Source organism: Zootoca vivipara, chromosome 11 (assembly GCF_965207765.1).
Source record: "Zootoca vivipara chromosome 11, rZooViv2.hap1.1, whole genome shotgun sequence".
Lineage (NCBI taxonomy): Eukaryota > Metazoa > Chordata > Lepidosauria > Squamata > Lacertidae > Zootoca > Zootoca vivipara.
In genome coordinates, this window is record NC_142594.1 from 35,265,271 (window position 1) to 35,286,102 (window position 20,832).

Sequence of the window (20,832 nt, forward strand, 5' to 3'; positions counted from 1 at the left end):
TGTGTAGAAGCAGTTGCGTAGATGCAGCCACCACCAAGATGGCCGCCGGGCATGCGTAGAAGCAACTTCCTGTGCTGCTCTGCCCTATTTCTGGTGCCCACACATGGTCAGAGCAGCACCCAAAATGGAGGCTCCGTGGCAGGTAGGAAATCCGGGGGATTTCTGGGATTTTTTCTCCATTCGGGAGAACAGCATAAAATGGATTAAAATCCAGGGGTTTCCCGCGAAAAACAGGATACTTGGCAGCTAAGCATGGCAAAACCATGTGTTATGTACTAAGCTTGGCTCCTAGAACAATAGGCAAGTAGGATCCTAGAATGCAACAACTGATTGGCTTGCAGGAGAAGACCAATCCAGCTCCAGGAAGACGTTAATCAGCCTATTAGGCTGGAAGGATTGTAGAATGCAACAACTGATTGGCCTGCAGGAAAAGACCAATCAGGCTCCAGGAGGGAAGCAGAATCAGCCAATCAGACAGGACTCATTGTGTAAATAATGTATATAAAAGCCTGAGGTTTGGGGGGCAATCCATTCACTGGTTTACAAGCTGCAATAAAGAGCATGAAGTCACTACAGGACTCCGAGTATATTTCACCATGGAAAGTGATTTCATTTTTTCATACTGGTGGTGCTGCACAGAAATATTCCCCACTCCCAAGTGCTGAATCTCTCCTTCCATGCTAGACACAGCCATCTTTTCCAATAAGAAAATGTTCAAATGATGTTTTGAAACTGTAAGAATTCCTGGAAAAAAATATCATGGAAGGATAGAAATATAGCCCAACAGTATCAATTCAATTTCCTTTAGTTCCATTTGCTTTAGAAGGAAATGCTTTCATTTCCTTTGCATTGCAACAAGGGGCCAGATTTACTAAAACTGGGTGGTTGGTAGCTGTTTTATTTGGCAACTCTACCCCTGAGCAGAAATTCCATGATGGGCACCAGAGTATAAGTGTGCCTACCATGCAGGCTACTTCAAAAAGTCTTAGGAAGACAGCAAGATACTTCATACCATGTCAAAACTTTGGCTCATCCACATTGTATTGTCAATGGCTCTCCAGGGTTTCATTCAGAAGTCTTTCCCAACCTTTCCCGGGGACACCAGGGACTGATTATCCACTTCAGTTAAAAGGGAAGTTGCACATGTGCATTCATGCAACAGAATGAATGTTCAAAACCCAGTTGATGTCAACGGCGAAGCCTGTCCACACAGAAAGTCAACATATGCACCTGAGTATATCTGGCATTCTATATTGAGGACTTTGTCTTCATCTCTTCTGCTTACCTACTTCTGTCCTTATCTCATAACAGATATTTCATCATAACATCTATTCAATTTTCTTTTAGCTCTGTATACCTTAGGAGGCAATTCTTTTGGAGCCCCCTGTATGTTTCCATTCAAGTACCGGAATGAATTGTATGCTCAGTGCATAAGAGACAATGATGAACATGGGCGACTTTGGTGTGGAACAACTGCCGATGTGGATAGAGACTCTTTAACCGGATATTGTCCAGTAAAAGGTAAACAAAAAGGGTTTGTTTGAGCCTTTGCCATTATGTATTTGTTGCTTAGAGGAATGTTCCTCCTACAAAGAGAAAAGTGAAGTAGTCGTGATTATATCTGTTGTACAGATTGTGAAACTTAAGAAGAAAATGGGGGGAATCAGAACAAAACAGAACAGTCCTGTGAATCAGAACAAACTGAATTGTCAGTAATGCCAGGGTCCCCTTACATGATCAGGCTCACACTTCTTCAATTGAAAGGAACAGACATCAAGCCAAAAGCAAGATCCAGAGTAGAGGTGGTGAGCCACTGTATGCAGGGTGCAACCAGTTTTCCTCTGGCCCTCTCATCTCCTTCGAGCCAATTAACTGTTCAGTGGGGAGCAGCTTAGATGGAAAAGGATTTTGATATTCTCCAAAGTGTGTAATTGCAGGTCTTTCCCCTGCTGCAAGAAGATCAAAGCAGAGGGAGAAATGTATTGGCAGACTTCTGTCCCTTGCAAATAGGCTTTTACATATTTTTTTTCAGTTGCATACCTGCAATTTTCAGGATGCACTTAAATCTTGACATTTGAGACTTTGAATAGACATAAGGCTGGGCTTGTAGTTTACCTGCACATTGACCTTCTTTCTATCGTTTTGATGGGATTACTGCATGGCTGCCAACAGAGAAGGGGTCCAAATTTGGGGAGTCAGCTGTGGCCCTAAATTCTTAGCTTTCATTTTTTAAAGATGGAAGCCAGTTGGACAGAGGTGACAGAGGTGACTACTGGACATTGTCCAGTAAAAGGTAAAACCAAGTAAGTTTATTTATAATATATAGTTTTAATTTTTTTTAAAAAATCATGGGGAGTACAACATATAAGAATAAGCCAGGCCCCTACTTTGCCATCATTTATGAGCTGCTTAGAGGAATGCTTCTCCTACATAGAGAAAAGGGAAATAGTCATTATTGCCTCTGTTTTACTGATTGTGCAACATAAGCAGAAAATGAGGGGGGGGGACTTTCCCCTATGAGCGAAAGTAAAATAAATATCAAGAATGCCAGAGCTCCATACAGGATCAGGTCTGCACTTCTTAACTTGAAAGGGATTGAGATGATGATGTAGTTCAGTTCGAGACAAAATCAACGTCTAGAGCAGAAGTGGGGCAGCCAGATTCCATTTGTCCCTTGGTCTTCTCCCATCCCTCAGCTGTTCCATGGGGAACAGCTGGAAGAGTTTTGATGTTGTAGGAACCATGCAGCTGCAGATCCTTTCTCTTAGGTAAGAAGACCAAAGCAAAGAGGGAACCAGAAGGTACAATTTGAGTGGAGCTACTAAAATGAAATATATGCCTTTGTTTCCATGTGGAACAATGGTCTCTGTGTGTGATGATGTGTTAAAGATGAGTGATTATACCTGTGTCTGATCCTTCCTGTTTTGGGATCTGGCCAGTGGTGACTCATGCAGCGGGTGGGGTAGAGTTGTATATACAACCATGCATTAGGTGTGAATGTCTACGTGGATAAAGCCAACTCATGTAAACTCACCTGAAACCTGAAGTCCTCTTTGAACACAGGGTTCCAGGAAGTGTAAATAGAAATCGATGTGGTTAAGTTGCTGCACCTGAAGATATTCCCACCTAATGCTTGAATATTGCAGATGGGGCTTCGGAAGCCATATTATTATGGAGGGAGGCCCCGGGTGCTGCTCTATATAATTTGGGTATCCTCTGGAAAAGTGGTATCTTGATTAATCAGATTTATCTCACTTGCAGATTTAGCTTTGCCATTTGTGATTTTTTTAAAAAAACTTTATTGATTTTAAAATAAAAATTGAACATAATATTGTGATTTTATAATTTGATGCTAGTGTTAACAATGCTCACAGATGATGAATTCTTCTGGACCAAAAACCATTGGACAGGGAATCTCTACCAGATCAATTCCCGCTCAGCTCTAACATGGTACCAAGCAAGAAAAAGTTGCCAGCAACAGAATGCAGAATTATTGACCATCACCAGCTTACACGAACAAGCGTACCTGACAGGTAGAACATAATAAAGTGCACCTAAAGAAGTGATCAGTTCTAATAATATTTTGCAACGTAATCAGTATTGTCTCAACTATAGGGAGCAATTTCATAAACTCAATATAATAAGTACCCTCAGTCCCAGCAGAATTAATTTGAATGTCATCAGTTTCAAATGATCCCAGTGCAGATTATTCATTGCATTCATGGTTACCAAATCTTCCGGCAGGTCCTCTGTGTCTTTGACAACAGGAGAAGCAGAAATTAATTGGTTGAATCTGATGAAGCGTAGCATCTGTATACTAGATGAAATGTTTAATCAGATTAATTTCTGCTTAATATCTAGCCATACTGGAATAAAAGCTGTCACCCTAGAAGCAACCTTTGGTGTTTAATTTTGCTTCCTTCCCACCCAGCTTCATAACTATGGATCCCATAGCTACATAATACAAGACAACTGATTTTCTTTTCATTGAATAGGATTAATAAATAGTATGACTGCTGCCTACTGGATTGGTCTGATCAGAATTGATGCTGAGAGTGGATGGCAGTGGATTGGTGATCATCCTTTCAGATACTTAAACTGGGCTCCAGGTGAGTGAACATCTGCATGCCAACAATTAGATCAATACTGAAAGCCATCACCATTTAATATTTACTCACATATGCCAAACACTTTGAGGAATTTACTGGAGTTTAGGAGATCCAGAGGAATACAAAGGAATTCATTTTAAAAACAACTCTTAGCAGTCTTCGTGTAATGATTTATGCAAATATAATGTATCACTTACCTTTCCTTTTAAAAAAATCTTCAGTTTCTCTCTCTTTTTTTACTTTTAACATTATTTATTATCATTACTGTATACAGAGAAACCATCATAAAACAAAGCAAGATGTGTTCAGATTAACAGATGCCAAAATAAATTAAGTTTCCCAGACATAAAATAAGGAAAGCAAATCAAACTAATTAAACTAAGGTTGGTTATATTGGATATGTTGTATGAAAATCATAATGTTCCATGTAATACAGATGGGTTTATATTTTTCTGAACCCTATTACTCCAGTAAATTCTGAAAAGACTCCATTTCCCCACAAAAGCATTATCTGGTTGTCTACCTTTTCTGAAGTTTAGTTATCCATTCTCTCATGGACGGTGCTCTCATCTCTGCCCCTGCCCAAGTGATCATTCTGGCAGCTGTCTGCAATGTTGTATTAATTCCCTTTTCTTGGTTGTTAAAATACCTTTAAGATTTCAAAAAATACAAAATTAGAAGACCCATAGGTAAAACACAACCAATTATCACTTCGCTTATTCTATCCTCCCAGAAACTTCTTATTTTAAAACATATCCAAAATATGTGCCGCATTCCAGCATTTGCCACCTTTCACTGATAGTGTGTGTGTGGGGTGGGGGACAGACGACACTCCTCTCCCTGTGTCTCTGCAAAGTGATGGCCCAAAGGAGTATTAGAGGCGGATTTAGGGGCACAGGACAAGATTGGTTACACTGGGTGCAGAGTCTTGGGGGTGCCACAGCTATGATGTAGAATGGAAGATGAGCAGCAGCGAGTACCGGATTTTGGTGTCGCACAAGGCGCCACAGAAATTTGAGACCCAAAGTCAGTCACTGTTGGGATCGATCACACATACACCCACCCACCCACCCTGTTCTTATAGCAAAGCAGGCTCCGGACCACACCCACACCCCAGCTGTATTTACTCAGACAGCACCCCACACTGCAAGAAGCATAAGCACTCTCTTACCTGCTGGCAGAAATTTTACTGGACAAACTGAAGCAGGAAAAAACCCCCCACAGTCTTCCTGTCTGGGAGAAGAGACCAGCATAGCTGCCAAGTTATCCCTTTTTTTAAGGGAAATTCCCTTATGCTGAATAGGCTTCCTCGTGAGAAAACGGAAAACTTGGCAGCTATGAAGACCAGGCAGTATGGTCCCAACCAGCCCCTCCTTGCTGAGTCCTCCATATGTCTTCTAGACTTTAGAAGGATCTTTTCCACTTTTTTAATATATACAATAAACCACCATTACAGTGGTACCTCGCAAGACGAATGCCCTACAAGACGATTTTTTCACAAGACGAATGTGTCTTGCGATCTGATGGTGACTCGCAAGACGAATTCGTTTTGCGAAAAAATCGTCTTGTGAATCGTGGTTTCCCATAGGAATGCATTGGAATTTAATTAATGCGTTCCTATGGGCAAAAAAAAGAAATTTCAATGCATTCCTATGGGAAACTGCAATTTGCAAGACGAATTTTTCACAAAACGAATTGACTTGCGGAACGAATTAAATTCGTCTTGTGAGGCATCACTGTATTGCCAATTCCCCAGTTTTAGGAAAGGTATGGCTTGCCATAATTTCATTCTGTGTCTCCAGCAAAGATTGTTCTGGTTTATTCCATAATTTCTTATAATCCTCAACCTTAAATCATCTGGTCTGGAGGCTCCCCACGCCCCCTTTTACTCACCAAGTGTTCTGCAGAGTTCAGAGATAATTATGGGAGATTGAGGTTTATCAGCATCAGATTCGGTAAAGTGTGTTAGTTTACTCTTTCATAAGGCCTAAATTTCACCATTCTTTGGACAACCAAGCTTGCTGTTGTTGTTTTTTAAATGCAAAGTCAGTTATTTTGCAAATGTGCTAATGATGTTATCAGCTTTGTTCCCCTTTCTGAAAAATATTCCTTTAAAAAACTTTTCTTTTTGACCAAAATTTATGAGATAATATTTTTAATACCTCCAATTTTCTATAAAAAGTTTACAAAGCAGGTAGCTTTATGTCCCCTCCTTATTCTATTTGAATTGTGATATATATTTTATTTCCTCATTGTTTTAGTGTTTTGTCCCTGTAGTTTCTTGTATAGGTATTCCAAGAATACTATTTTCTCTTGAGATATAAATACTTCTGCAAACAGGAAAACAAATAACATGCATTTCTATTTAAAATATTATGAGCTACTTTTTAGCAGAGCTCCTAAAAATGCAGAGCCTCCAAATAAATGATAAATACAGTGTTGCTATGTTAACACAGGGCATAGATAATGATTGTGTCTCTTGCTCTTTTTTAAAGGGAGCCCATCCCCAGAAACAGAAAAATTATGTGGATCAATGCTGTCTAATAATGGCAATTGGGAGAATGATAAGTGTCATCAGAAACTTGGATACATTTGCAAGAAAGAAAACTCTTCATTAGATGTTTCTTTTATTCCTTCAGGTAGGATGCTAACCTGGGCGTGAAGTTTACGTATACATATATTTCCTTATGTCATAAGTTGTGGAGTTTGCCAATGGCAATATTACATTTTTTAAATCTTATCTCTAGCAGTGGAAGTTTTGCTGTTTGTAGCAGTATATGCAATATAGAACACTTTATTGATGTCAGGCAGCAGAGAAACTAACCCCCATGGCAGGTTTCCAGGAACGGATAAGGCAAGGAAAAGTCCTTACCATCTGCTTTTTTTATTCAATATTCACAGAGAGAGGCTTGGGAATGCAGCCTCTTGGAATAATTACATTGTCCCAAGTAAATACCCCCCCCCTTCGCTCCCACTTCCTCATTCGTCAACAGCACACACACACCCCCTATGGTAGCTGCTTAGGGCCATCTGTCTTCAAGCCCTTTGCTCTCCTTTATTTAAGGTTCACCGGGTTTCTGAGAGGTGGTGGACTGGGAATGCTTTCTACTGACAACGTATCACCCAGCTGCTGCTCTGGCTCTGCCTCCTCCTCTCGCATTTTTTCCCAACTTTCCCCCTCATCTTCCTCTGAGCTGTGACCTCCCTCAGACCCCTGTTGTAATTCTGAACTGTCTTCTTCTTCTCTAGAAAGGGTCAGGCTGGGGAGGCAGTCTCCACCATTCCACGTCTGCCCAGTCCCTGACAATTGGACTGAGATGCTGGAGGATATATTGTCATTAGCTAAGGATAAGGGACCCAGGTGGCGCTGTGGGTTAAACCACAGAGTCTAGGGCTTGCTGATCAGAAAGTCGACAGTTCGAATCCCTGCAATGGGGTGAGCTCCCGTTGCTCGGTCCCAACTCCTGCCCATCAGCAGTTCGAAAGCACATCAAAGTGCAAGTAGATAGGGACCGCTCCGGCAGGAAGGTAAACGGCGTTTCCGTGCGCTGCTCTGGTTCGCCAGAAGCAGCTTTGTCATGCTGGCCACATGACCTGGAAGCTGTCCGCGGACAAATGCCGGCTCCCTCGGCCTATAGAGTGAGATGAGCGCCGCAACCCCAGAGTCGGACACGACTGGACCTGATGGTCAGGGGCCCCTTTGCATTATTAAACTTATCAGGTAGCATTCCCGTCTGTTGTTGCCATTACAAAGCAAATCCCACATTCCCATAGGTAAAATAAATGTAATTGAATACAATAATTGTTGGCAATCCTATTAACAATAATATCCTCATGGTAAAGAACTGGCTACTCTGTCTTGTTAATATGGGTTGTCAGATTTGCCTCTGATATTTTTTATGTACATAAATTAAGGAATTGAGACTACATCTTAATAGCATATCACAATTTTTTTAAAAAAAACCTATCCAGTCATACTGTCTTAAATTTGATCTCTTTTTAGATGGCTCGAAACCAGTTAAATGTCCAGATGGCTGGGCTGCATTTGCAGGTCACTGTTACTGCCTTAAAAGAGACCTTAAGACATGGAAGAATGCGTTATGGTCCTGCAGAGAAGAAGATGGAGATTTAATAAGTATACACAGCATTCAAGAATACAGCTTTGTCATATCTCAGCTTGGCTACCGTAAGTACATCTGGAAAGTTTGGTTCTTCTGGTATCTGCTATATATGTGAGATTAAGAGAGGGAGTTTTTTGTTTTGCATTTTTGTTACCACATGCAAGGGAATGTTACTGAGTCTCCCACCGGGGGGGGGGGGAGCACCAGTCTGCTGTATTGATCATGAGACCCAAATGTGAGATTTGGCACTGACTATTACAGCCTTCACCAAACTTCACCAAACCTAGGTCTCCAGCTGTTTCTGAACTACAACTTCCATCCTCCCTAGTGGTATACAAATTTAACAACAACAACAACAACAACAATAATAATAATAATGATAGGATCCTGTGAAACACCTGGGTTTATTGTAATTAAAGTCTGTGAGCAAATAAACAAGATGCATTTGTGTTCTTAGAGTCAACAGATCTTCTCTGGATAGGACTGAATGACCAGAAGATTCCGAAATATTATGAATGGAGTGATGGTTCTGCAGTGAGACTCACCAAGTGGCAGAAAGGAAAACCTGCACACATAAATGATGAGCAAAGTGCCTGTGTCGTTATGAATGGGGAGGTAAAAAAAAAACACGGAACCCGTAACAAGGATGTATTTCCGATTCAGTTTTGTGTGAAAGATCAAATACATCCAGGTCCTGCTTTCTGAACACAATGCGTTCCCAGGAATTTGTTTGTTAGGCGAGCATTCACACAACAAGTTGGCAATTTACATTATTTCTTATGGGAACATTTTTAATCCGCCCAATCACTCTCCCTCCTCCCTCCATGGTTTCTTCCTGAAATGGCTGCAGCCAACCAGGAAAAGAGATGCAAAGGGGGGGGCACTGATTTGTCCTCTCTCTCCTGCTCCCTGATTTGTCCAATTTCTCTCCCTCCCCACATGGTTTCTGCCCAGAAAAGGCTGACACTGACCAGAAATGCACAAACAAGTAAGGAGGGAGAAGATTTTGGCTGTTTGGATTCCCGAATCTGCGGTGTGCATAGCGAGATCTGTGTACTAATTCTTCATTTTCTGATAACAAAATTTGTGGATGACGAGCGTTCTGATCGCAGGACCTGTGTGTATAGTGACAGTCAATCTGGCATTCCCCTGGTGCACCTTCACAACCCCAGTCTGTCCTCCTGTCCCAGTAAGCGGCGGTGCTGGCATCAAGAGGGCTTCTCCACATGACACCCTCCCCCATGCCAGCTGCTCTTGTCGAGAGCTAATTGTATGTTACAAGGAGGCAGCAATTTCCATTCCATCTCATGTTAGTCAGATCAGCACTGTTTCTCTTCTGCTACATGTAGAACCATCTTCTTGAGAATGTCACCTATATTCTTTTGATTTTTGTTTTTAAAAGAGGAAGCGTTTAGCAGATACGATTGTGCCAGTACTTAGGTGGGAATTGCTTATTGAAATATCAGAAGCCAAAAATGTGGCTGAATAAAACTTCCACTCCTTGGTGGTTGTGCTTCAATGCATGGCTAATAGTTGCTTCTCATGAGAAGAAAAATTACAAATAAATTGCACAACTAACAAAACTAAATTGCAGAATATATTTTGTAAGGCAAACGATTATGCACAATCTGTAATAACTGAAGAATTCAAGAGAATTCAGCAAGAGAATTTGAATTGCCCAGAGTCAAACTATGCTTTTTAAGGACAAGATAATGAAGAAGAAGAAGAGGGGGAGTTTGGATTTGATATCCCGCTTTATCACTACCCGAAGGAGTCTCAAAGCGGCTAACAATCTCCTTTCCCCTCCTCCCCCACAACAGACACCCTGTGAGGTAGGTGGGGCTGAGAGACTCCAGAGAAGTGTGACTAGCCCAAGGTCACCCAGCAGCTGCATGTGGAGGAGCGGAGACGCGAACCCGGTTCCCCAGATTATGAGTCTACCGGTCTTAACCACTACACCACACTGGCAATAGAAAGCTTTATATCAACATGAAATAAAATCAAGAAAATGAGGAAGTGTATGCATCTTCACTGAAATGTTTATTTCTTCATTTTTCCATTTCCAGAGTGGATATTGGGCAGATTATTTCTGTGAAGAGGAACTTGGCTACATCTGTAAAAGAGAACCGTTGGGATTTCTTCCTGAAGAACCTGAAAATATTGATCCAAATTGCAAGAAAGTAAGTCTAAAGTAAACTGTACAGTAGTTTAACAAATGAAAGAAGGTTGATAAATAAAATACCTTATTAGGAAGAGAATTTATAACATCGGACAAAATTAAGAAGAGAGGAGGAGTATTGTATGTAAAAAATAAATATGACCCACAGCAGATCTTCAAGGATGAGGAAGGAAGAGTGATAGCTGTATAGTTAAAGTCGCAAGGCAAAAATAATAATAATTGTGGGGATATATGCCCCAAATGAGAGGAAATCAGTATTTTACTAATATTTGGAGGAAAAATTACGGTACTGTATTTGATTACATGGATCAGAAAATAATAGTAATGGGAGATATGAATGGGGTGGTTTCCCTTGAAATGGACAGAACAATAAGGAAAACTGACTCAAAAGAAGGGAATAAGAGTGGGGAAGATAGAGATATTGCCAAGGACTCTCTCAGATCAGTATGCAATATTATTGGATTTGAGAAGTGAAGGGAATTCAACATGTAGATAGAAATTGAATGAAGGCCTATTAGATAATCAAACGATTCTACAATATCCCAAAAAACTATAAAAGATCATTTTGAATTACATTTGAATAAGGAAACTGATATAAATATGGTGTGGGATGGTAGTAAAGCAGTAATGAGAGGTTTCTTGATACAACACAATACGTTTCAGAGAAAGTTAAGGGAGAAGAAAAAGATACTTGACGAACTCATTAAAAATGAACATGAGTTAACTAAGAAACCTGGAATTACATTGATAAAACATTAAATATTATAAATATTAAGATGCTGCAAACCCAATTTTCAATGTTAATTAATCAAGAAGTAGAATGGAAAATAATATATATATATAAATAAATAAAATAAAATTGAATCTGCAAATAAACCAGGAAAGCTTTTGGCATGGCAACTGAAAAAGAAACAAGACCAAAATATAATCAATAAGATAAAGGTAGAGGAGAAATTAATAGATAACCCAAAAGAAATTAGAAAAAAATTCTTAAAATTTTATAGAGACTTATATAAAACTGGGAAAGAGGATTTAGAAAAAATTGAGGACTATTTAAGGCAGAATAATTTACCAAAAATTCTGAAAGAACAGGAAGATCGGTTAAATGCAGCAATAACAATGATAAATTAACCTAACAGTATGGTCTTTTCTATGCAAAAGGGGAAGATATTTTAAAGGTCTTATAGCCTACATTTCCACACATTACTTTGCTGCATGTTTTCTTTTTTAAAAACCTCTGTTTGTATTATGCCCCAAAATCTCAATCTAGGAAACCAGGGAATTCTTATTTTATAACTAAATTCTAACACATTCTGCTTTCAGCTGTACAACTTCTATGATACCTAGCGCTGGATGGGGATTTCCGTTTCAGTAAAGTTTCAGCAACATTGCTAACAAAAACACAATGTCTCCAAACTTGTAATATTGCAGTAACATGTGGTTGTTGGTTCTTTTATATCAACAGGGCTGGAAAAGGCATGGTCCCTATTGTTACTTCATTAGCCAAACATCTGCAACGTTTTCAGAAGCAAATACATTCTGTGACACAAATAAGGGATCACTGGCTTCTGTGGAGCACAGGTAAAAGGAAGCCCATGGGTTTGTTGTTTGGAGGGCATATTTTAGTCTATTCTCCCCCTTGTTGGGCATGAAAGAGAAAGAAAAATGACTTTCCTGTGACTATGGGCTGTTTCCAACTAAGGTTTACTCAGAGTAAACCTTCTGAAATTAATTGACATACCAAAATAAAAAAATTCCTTCAGTAGCACCTTAAAGACCAACTAAGTTTATATTTTGGTATGAGCTTTCGTGTGCATGCACACTTCTTCAGATACATACGTTATCCATGCTCATTAATTTCAGTGGGTCTACTTTACTCTGAACAGGACTAACAACCTTTTCTGTTTCTGTGAATGAAAGGTGCAATGCCTTTAAGATGCTAAATTCCTTGGCCACGTAACAAATATTAAGATTTGACCTGCAGCATGCGACTAAGCTCCTTTCTTGAATGAGCGGCTCCTCTCATTTCTTGTGAATTTCCTATTTGATTTGCAATCTGTGGCTTGCCTCACTTTCCTGAAATGATCTTTGCCACAGATTTAATCGTTGTCTCAGTCTGTGTTTTTCTGTCTAAAGTGAGTGAATGTTTTCTAGAATTCCTTCTAAGATCCTTAATGCTATCCTGTATGTATGTTACACTTGTAGCCAGTGGCGGAGCTTCATGCTCTGGCACCGGGGGCAGGGGCGAGTCTGGCGCCTGTTCTGGGTGGTGAGGCGCGCCTCCCGGAGGGCTGTAGCACATGTTCCGGGGGCGTGGCACATGTTCTGGGGGCGTGCGTTTTGGGGGCGGGGCAGGCGCCCGCGATGGCGCCTCTTGGAGCCTGCCACCTGGGGCAGCCCGCCCCCACCGCCCCTATCTTCCTATGCCCCTGCTTGTGGCCTAATGTGCGGTCTGGGCTGAGATTCTTCTGTTTCACAGTTTCTTTCTCTGGGTGCCCTTGTTTTGTTTTGTACTTGTGAAAGAGTTGCAGTCTGAGTTGTGTTGATAAATGCAACATGCAGATGTATTGCTTAGTGAGAGTGGACCTGTAGGCTTAAGCACTTCCATTTTTTCACTGTGAGCTATCTCTTGCCATTCCAAAATCTGCATTTTGACCGGATGAGAGCTAGCCTGTTTTAAAATGTAGGAAATTAATAATCATTTGAATGCATCGATTACACATTCTTCCCTACAGATATGAACAGGCCTACCTGACCAGTCTAGTTGGGCTTCGTTCTGAAAAATATTTCTGGATTGGCCTTTCAGATGTAAAGCAACGAGGGGCATTCAAATGGATCAATAGAGACAATGTTCTGTTCACCCACTGGAATTCAGCGATGCCTGGTAGGTACTGTCTGAAGTCTATCTGGGATGTTTTGATGGCAAGGGGAAAAAATAGATATACAGTGTACCTCGGTTTTCAAACGTCATCTGTTCTGGAAGACCGTTCGAGTTCCGAAATGTTCGAAAACCAAGAGCCCCTTGTCAGCCTGCCAAGGGTTAAGCAAGTTATATGAGGTGGGCTATGCAACAGAACCATATTTTACAAAACCTTTCTCCAGTTGTTTTGAATGTATATGAAAAACAAGCTCAATTGAATTGGCTCTTGTCTTGTGTCTCCAAAAGGGCAACAATCCGGCTGTGTAGCCATGAGAACTGGGACTGCAGCTGGACTGTGGGATGTTATGAACTGTAAGGAGAAGGCAGCCTTCATTTGCAAACAATGGGCAGAGGGTGTGACAACTCCTGCCCCATCAACAATTCCCCCACCCCCATGCCCAGAAGGATGGTTTCAAAGCCCTTACAGAAGTGTATGCTTTAAAGTGGGTATACTGCTTCTTGAATCCAAGTTCTTGTTTGTTTCAAAATCAAAGCAAAGAGAGAAATTACTTTTGTCTAAATGAAGCTTTTGAGATATTTGAGGATGTGATTTTAGTTTTCAATTTAACTGCTTGGTGCAGGATTTTGTTGTTATTCTTTTTAAAGTGGGTTTTAGTTCAATGTTTTGTACTGTGGTTTATTTGAAGTGTCAATGTTCAATTGCCTTTTAAATGTTTCCTAGGTGGGGAGGGCAGATCCAGGGGCGTACCCAGGATCAAAACTGGGGGGGGGGCAAGCCATGGTAAAGGTGTCTGGAAGGGAGGAGGAGGATGGGAATGGGGATTAGCACTCCCGCCGCCGCCCAAAGTGCTCCGCGATCCTTCGGGGGGGGGCAGCCTTAGTGGAGCCTCCGCCGCTGTCTTACTCATGGCTCCTCCTTGGATCTCTCTCGTCAGGGCGGGGTAGGCGCGACGCACGCAAAGACGGCGCTGGCTGGAGGGGGGGCTCTGGCTTGCCTTCCCTTTGTGTGCCGTTTCCTACCCGGCCGTGGCCGCAAGTGGCACTTGGCGAAGAAGGTGCACCGTGGGAGCGGAGCAGGGTCCTCCTTTCTTCGCACTTTCCGGAGCAGAGATAAAGGGCGGGTGGGGGGCGGGGTGGTTAGAGACCCTCTCCCTCCCTCCTTGCTGGCGTCTGCAAAGAGGCTTGGTGGGGAAAGTTGGAGCGAGGCGAAGCATTTTTTAAAAAACAAAAATTGCTTCGGGGGGGACAGCTGCCCCCCTGCCCCTTCCTGGGTACGCCCATGGGCAGATCTCTGGTACATTTGCAGATCAAAATAGATTTTTGCTTTACATTTTTTAAGCAATAAAATGACTCTCACAACCCATCCCCACTGCCCTTTTCTACTGCTGAAATGAAAACAGTTTGGAGCAGATAATTTTGCGTTGAATGGAAGAGTTGTGATTCACTCATGGGCTCAGAATGCTTTAATTTTAAGTTGATGTCTTTGGGGAAGGGCTATAGGTCAGTAGTAGATCACCTGAGTTGCACACAGAAGATGTTTGGTTCCTCTCCAGCAGAGGCAGATTTAGAGCAGTGTGACTGGTTCCTCCACACAGGCCACCAAGCCAAAGTAGGGGTGCCACTGCAGGGTGTTTCAATTATGATGTAGTGCACACGGGTGGCGCTGTGGAACCACTGAGCCTCTTGGGCTTGCCGATCAGAAGGTCGATGGTTCAAATCCCCATGACAGAGTGAGCTCCTGTTGCTGTGTCCCAGCTTCTGCCAACCTAGCAGTTTGAAAGCATGTCAAATTGCAAGTAGATAGATAGGTACCGCTACAGCGGGAAGGTAAATGGCATTTCCGCGGGCTCTGGTTTGTCTGTGGACAAATGTCTGCTCCCTCGGCTTGAAAGCGAGATGAGCACCGCATCCCCATAACCGTCCTGGGGTCCTTTAGCTTTTCTCTTTTTTTAGTGCATGTGCAGAACAGAAGGCAAGAGTGGGGGGGGCACTGAATTGTGTCCTTGCAGAGGCTGCCACTGAAATTTGAAAGTCCAAAGTCCACCCTGTCGCCAAGTAGGGATGGGAGGGGACACTTCCTGAACTCCCTGGAGAATTGCTGCCAGTCCCCTTGTAGACAGTACTGAGTTAGAGGGACCAACGGCCTGGTTCGGTATAAAGCAGCTTACAATGTTCCTATGTTTTATGAAAGTGGAGGCAGATCATTTCTAAACTACTGGATTGCTGCTGCCAATCAGCATAGAAAATGTTTCTTCCGAGGCATCCAGTACTTCCCTCAAAGTCATATTTTGTATTAATATATCACTATTGACTGTAATTTTCTCCTTCAACAGTGTTGCTACCGAGTGTGTGGGTGGTTGGCAGAGCAACTAAATTGCAGCTGGGAAGCCAAATCATGTGCAATATTGACTCTTTTCTTCAAATTAATACAATGTCTGAACATTTTCTTAAAATATTCAAAAGCTTTTACTTGCAGAACAGCTAAAGAAGAATATATGCAAACTATTTACATTCACATGCTTATTGAAGCATAGGTTTAGTTTTACTTAATTGAAAATTACAGCTTCTTCCTTAAACATTCAAACTAACTGTGTCTTTCTCTCTTTTCTTGTACTCAGCCTTCTGTACTCGCCCAGCTAGGCCATGCAGTTCCTTCTCTGAGAGATTTCCACTTTCTCCTTCCAGCTGACTTCTCTCATTCTTTGGGAGAACATCAAACCTCCGTGCTTCTTTCTGCCACATGCATTCACACAGAAAACATCAGCCCTCCTCTCCTCTATTGCATTTAGTGAATTATCTCTCCATCAGTGTTCATGGAGATGCAGTGGTTACAGTCAAGTCACTCACACACAAAAGAACAATGGAAAATGGAATAAGATACCTCCCATGTGACCAAAGCTAACCAATCACATGAAAGTTACTGGGGAACACCCCAGAATTAAACACAAAGCAATGCATTTTAGCATTACCAGTTTCAGGTTTTAAAAAATCACTATACTTAACATGGGTCACTTGGCATATTGTACAGTGGTACCTCATGTTGCGAACAGGATCCGTTCGCAACATGAAAAGGCCGCAACATGAAGCGCTGCACCTGCGCATGCGTGTGATGCAATGCAGCGCTTCTGCGCATGTACAAAGCGTGATTTAGCGCTTCTTGCGCATGTGCACAGGTTACGGATGTGCCGAACCCGGAAGTAACCTGTTCTGGGACTTCTAGATTCGGCATATCCGTAACCTGAAAAGATGCAACATGGATGTATCATGAGGTATGACTGTAGATGCAAATTTCTTTCTGTTTTAATCAGGTGAGTACCTTGGAATTTGGCTCTCTTATAATTTATTTCACTATTCATAGTTCTCATCTCCATTTTGTCAACATTAACCCAAAGTTGTTCAGTAACACCAGATCCCAAACTGCCCCCCCAAAAGACACCCCCATATTGATAGTAACACAGTAGGTGCCTTTACTAGAGTCTGAAGATCCATGCAGTCCTATCTACCTGCAACCCTATTACCAAGAGGTTGGAAATGAGGCTTAATGATAGATTATGCTTGAAGATATTTATGGCAGCTACATCTATGTATCTAGGGTCCAAATCTTGTGAGATTTGCTGGAGACAATCAGAACTGGTACTCGAGCAGAAGAAGTAACTTTCGTTGTTGTCATTGCTTTATTGTTTGTACCCCACCCATCTGACTGGGCAGCGCCACTCTGGGCAACTTTCAACATATATAAAAACGTAATATATCTTTACACATTAAAAAGCTTCCTCCTCTACAGGGAACTTGATCCACACCCTTTTATAGAAGAGAAAGAGACTGTGCTTGTGCAGTTAAAATAGGACTTGGGATGGGAAGATAAGATTTGTGCTTCCTAATCTGACCAGCTGTTTCAGGTACCACCAGTCCTGGACTTCCTTGTGCAAAGGCAGGTAGCAGAGACAGCTGGTGGAAAGGACGAAACATAGGAGGAAAGTTCTAACGAGCATTGGTGGGCGTTTCCCACCCAAATCTATTTTTAAAATAAAATAAAATAAAATAGTGCAGATTAATCACATACTTTTATGCCATGTCTTCTTTGGCCCTTAGCTACCACCATTACATGCCAAATAGGTGTTTGTGCAAACCACACAGATCTCACTGTGAATGGAATTTGCAAGATTCTTACCGATATGCAATTGTATTTATATGATTTAGGCCTATACAAGGAACTTGCTAACTTGGTTTGAAGCACAAGATTTTTGTAGAGCAATTGGAGGAGACCTAGCTTCTGCTAACAGCGAAGAAAAGTTGCAGTTGTACCGACAGTGAGTTTCATGAAATGTTTATTTCTTCACATTGTCTCAGGATCAAAAACTGTTCTGGTTACGGATGGGGAAGACATTGTATTTGGCTTGCATTTCTCCCAAACACCCGTCTCATTTGAAATTCACACACTAAAATGTCCTTCCACTCTCTCTTACACACACTAACTATTCTGAAAAAAACAGACGGCCCTTTATCAAAAAGAGGGGGAAGAACCTACCTCATGCCACACATCTCTGAGAATCACCAGTTTGACTTCTGTGAAATATGTGCACTATGTAGACTGAAATTGGGCTCAGACACAACTTCTGCTTTTTAACTCAGTGTCTTTGGGAACTTGTTTGTCCATTGTGACTATCCATGCCCCAATGTCAGGCATTTTGGTCTGGTGCCGATAATAGGGTGGTGTTTTTTAAGGTTCAAATGTGCCCATCAACCAACCAAAAAGGAGGTAGGGGTCAAGGTTTATAATGTAGTCACCTGGAAAGATTTAGAATAAAATGCAGGTATGCCTGAGAAATGACCACATGTTATCTAAACACATGCAGAGTTCCGGATCCAAATGACACACCTGTTCCAGAAATTGCAACAAGAATTGAATGATTGAATTGATGATAGGTGCACAATGTTGTTCTAGAGAATATTAAGTTAGTCGTTCTGTTGCAAGTTTTAAAATTCTGGCTGTTTTTAAACACACCCTATGTTTACAGTTTTCTGCACTCTAAAATTATCTTTTATATATTTTAGGTTTAGGGAGCATTGTTGGGTTGGTTTAATTAAGTTGGAGCCTGATAAAGGATTTACTTGGAGTGATGGATTTCCTGTAAGTATGCTGATGTATTGACAGGAAAATTACCGGTAATATCATATTTACAAAACCATTTTGAATATGAAAGTTGAAGCTCTTTTGCTTTTTGGCTGATCCCATACCATTGTTTTAAATGTTTAGTCACTTAAATTTCCAGCATCTGAGCCTTTAAGCATATTATTTGTATGCAATCTAATTTTTAGACCAAGCACCTATGGCAGTTCCTCCAGAGTTGATGAACTTGCTGCTTATCCAGTTGGATTAGATTTGTTTTTCTTTTTAAAATAGTGTTCTTATGTATTATTATTATTATTATCATCATCATCATCATCATCATCATCATCTAACAAACAGAGCATTAAACAATGCACCAATAGGAGCATAAACACCTACATGTAATGCAAAATGAACTATGGTCTAGTGCAAATGGGAAAACAAAGATTGTGGTGGCCATTACAGTTAAAATATTTTTTTAAAGAATGTTGAGCGACAAGACTTCCAGAAAAGATTCCATTTGCTTTTTATCATCTCATAAAATGCATGCATTTCTATTACCTTTGGCATTTCATCATCCAAGGCTCTTCTTCATGCTCCTCCTCCACGAGAGGTTTGGAGGGTGGCAACATGACAAAGGGCCTTTTCTGCAGTGGCACCCTGCTTGTGGAAGGCTCTCCCCAGCGAGGTTTGTTGGGCACCTTCGTTACATATCTGTAAGTGCCAGGCAAAAATATCTCTCTTCTCCCATGCCTTTGGATAATTAAACAATCTATGGCTTTTAAAACTGGTTATGAATTTTGTTTGTTACTATGTTGTGTATTTTTGTGTTTTTTATATTGTAAACCACCCTATGATCCTCAGATGAAGGGCAGTGCAAAAATGTTATAAATTTTATTATTATTATTATATTTATACCCTGCCCATCTGGCTGGGTTGCCCCAGCCACCCTTGACGGCTTACAACACACACACACACACACACACACACACACACACACACACACAAATAATAATAATAATAATAATAAATTAATTGATAAAAACAGCAACAAATCACAATACATAAAATACCACAAAACATACAAAATGATGTAAAAGGATTAAATTAAATTAATAAATGAATGAATGATGGTTTCAGTAGGATTACTGTGGGCGAATCAGCTGATATGTCTGCCCTGCTCTGGCCCACAGTGGGAATATGGTGAATTGGTAAAGGTAAAGGTATAGGGACCCCTTTCCGTTAGGTCCAGTCGTGACCAACTCTGGGGTTGCGGTGCTCATCTCGCTTAACTGGCTGAGGGAGCTGGTGTACAGCTTCTGGGTCATGTGGCCAGCATGACTAAGCTGCTTCTGGCGAACAGGGTCATGTGGCCAGCATGACTAAGCTGCTTCTGGTAGGCGGAGGCAAAACATGTTCAGTCGTTGGGAAAACTTGCAATGGCAGGAACTGTTTCTTTACAATAGCCTATCGCACCCAGATTGTATTAATAGGGAAATGACAGCTCATCTTTCTCTACATACATAATACATGTCCACAGGTGTATAAAGAATGCTACTGTAAGTCTGTATCCTTTTCTGTAGATTTCTGTTATAAAGAAAAAGAGTAATAAATATTTATTCCTACTGCAGGTAGACTTTACACCGAATATGCATTTTTCACGTCATGTCAGAGACGAAGGATGTATAGCAGCATTTGCAGATTATAGGCAGTTGGAACTTGCCCCGTGTGAAAATTTGTTGTGCTGGATTTGCCAAATAAAGAGAGGTAAGATTACTTTCAAAATTTTACAGCTAGTTCATTAAGCAAGGTGAAAGGGCCTTTTTATTATGGTACACACTGAGGTATAATATGTTCCATTTCAGTGAGAAGCAGGAATCTAGTGCATGGAGGCCATTGTGAATTCAGAAGTACTTATTGACACAATGCATAGTTAAATCATGGAACAAGAGGTAGTGATGGCAGCAATATTTCTGAATACCAATTGCTACAGAGGGAGAGAGCATTCTTGTGCTCTGATTCAGCCTGCTGGTTTCCTACAGGCGTCCAGGTGGCCACTGTGAGAACAGGAAGCTGTACTAGATGGGCCATTGGACTTAATACAGGTAGCCACTGAAGGTTTCTTCGCATTATGTTATTATTTGTTCCTCAGAAATGTAAAAATATTGGGGTTTGGTCATAGCACCTGAGGAAATGGCCAACTAAAGAGAGAGTTCTGTAAAGGCACCTGAATCTCCTCCTACTTTTGAGGTTCTGCAGCACTAAAAGCAGAGACATCACCTTGCCAACAAAGGTCCGTATAGTTAAAGCTATGATTTTCCCAGTAGTGATGTATGGAAGTGAGAGCTGGACCATAAAGAAGGCTGATCGCTGAATAATTGATGCTTTCAAATTATGGTGCTGGAGGAGACTCTTGAGAGTCCCATGGACTG

The 20,832-nt window shown here is 41.2% G+C and overlaps 1 protein-coding gene across 2 annotated transcripts in view; it reads left to right on the forward strand.

The window, feature by feature from the left end:
* The window catches only part of LOC118092113 (macrophage mannose receptor 1-like), a 59,688-nt gene that overhangs the window by 4,493 nt on the left and 34,363 nt on the right, over window positions 1-20,832 (forward strand). For both annotated transcript variants that reach the window (XM_088654099.1, XM_088654098.1), the window contains exons 3-15: window positions 1,348-1,521; window positions 3,375-3,533; window positions 3,996-4,109; window positions 6,605-6,748; window positions 8,113-8,295; window positions 8,688-8,845; window positions 10,297-10,410; window positions 11,875-11,990; window positions 13,145-13,293; window positions 13,576-13,772; window positions 17,491-17,600; window positions 18,346-18,421; window positions 20,032-20,167. In XM_088654099.1, the coding sequence (XP_088510225.1) occupies window positions 1,348-1,521; window positions 3,375-3,533; window positions 3,996-4,109; window positions 6,605-6,748; window positions 8,113-8,295; window positions 8,688-8,845; window positions 10,297-10,410; window positions 11,875-11,990; window positions 13,145-13,293; window positions 13,576-13,772; window positions 17,491-17,600; window positions 18,346-18,421; window positions 20,032-20,167 (1,830 nt within the window). The remainder of the gene's footprint in view (window positions 1-1,347; window positions 1,522-3,374; window positions 3,534-3,995; window positions 4,110-6,604; window positions 6,749-8,112; window positions 8,296-8,687; window positions 8,846-10,296; window positions 10,411-11,874; window positions 11,991-13,144; window positions 13,294-13,575; window positions 13,773-17,490; window positions 17,601-18,345; window positions 18,422-20,031; window positions 20,168-20,832) is intronic.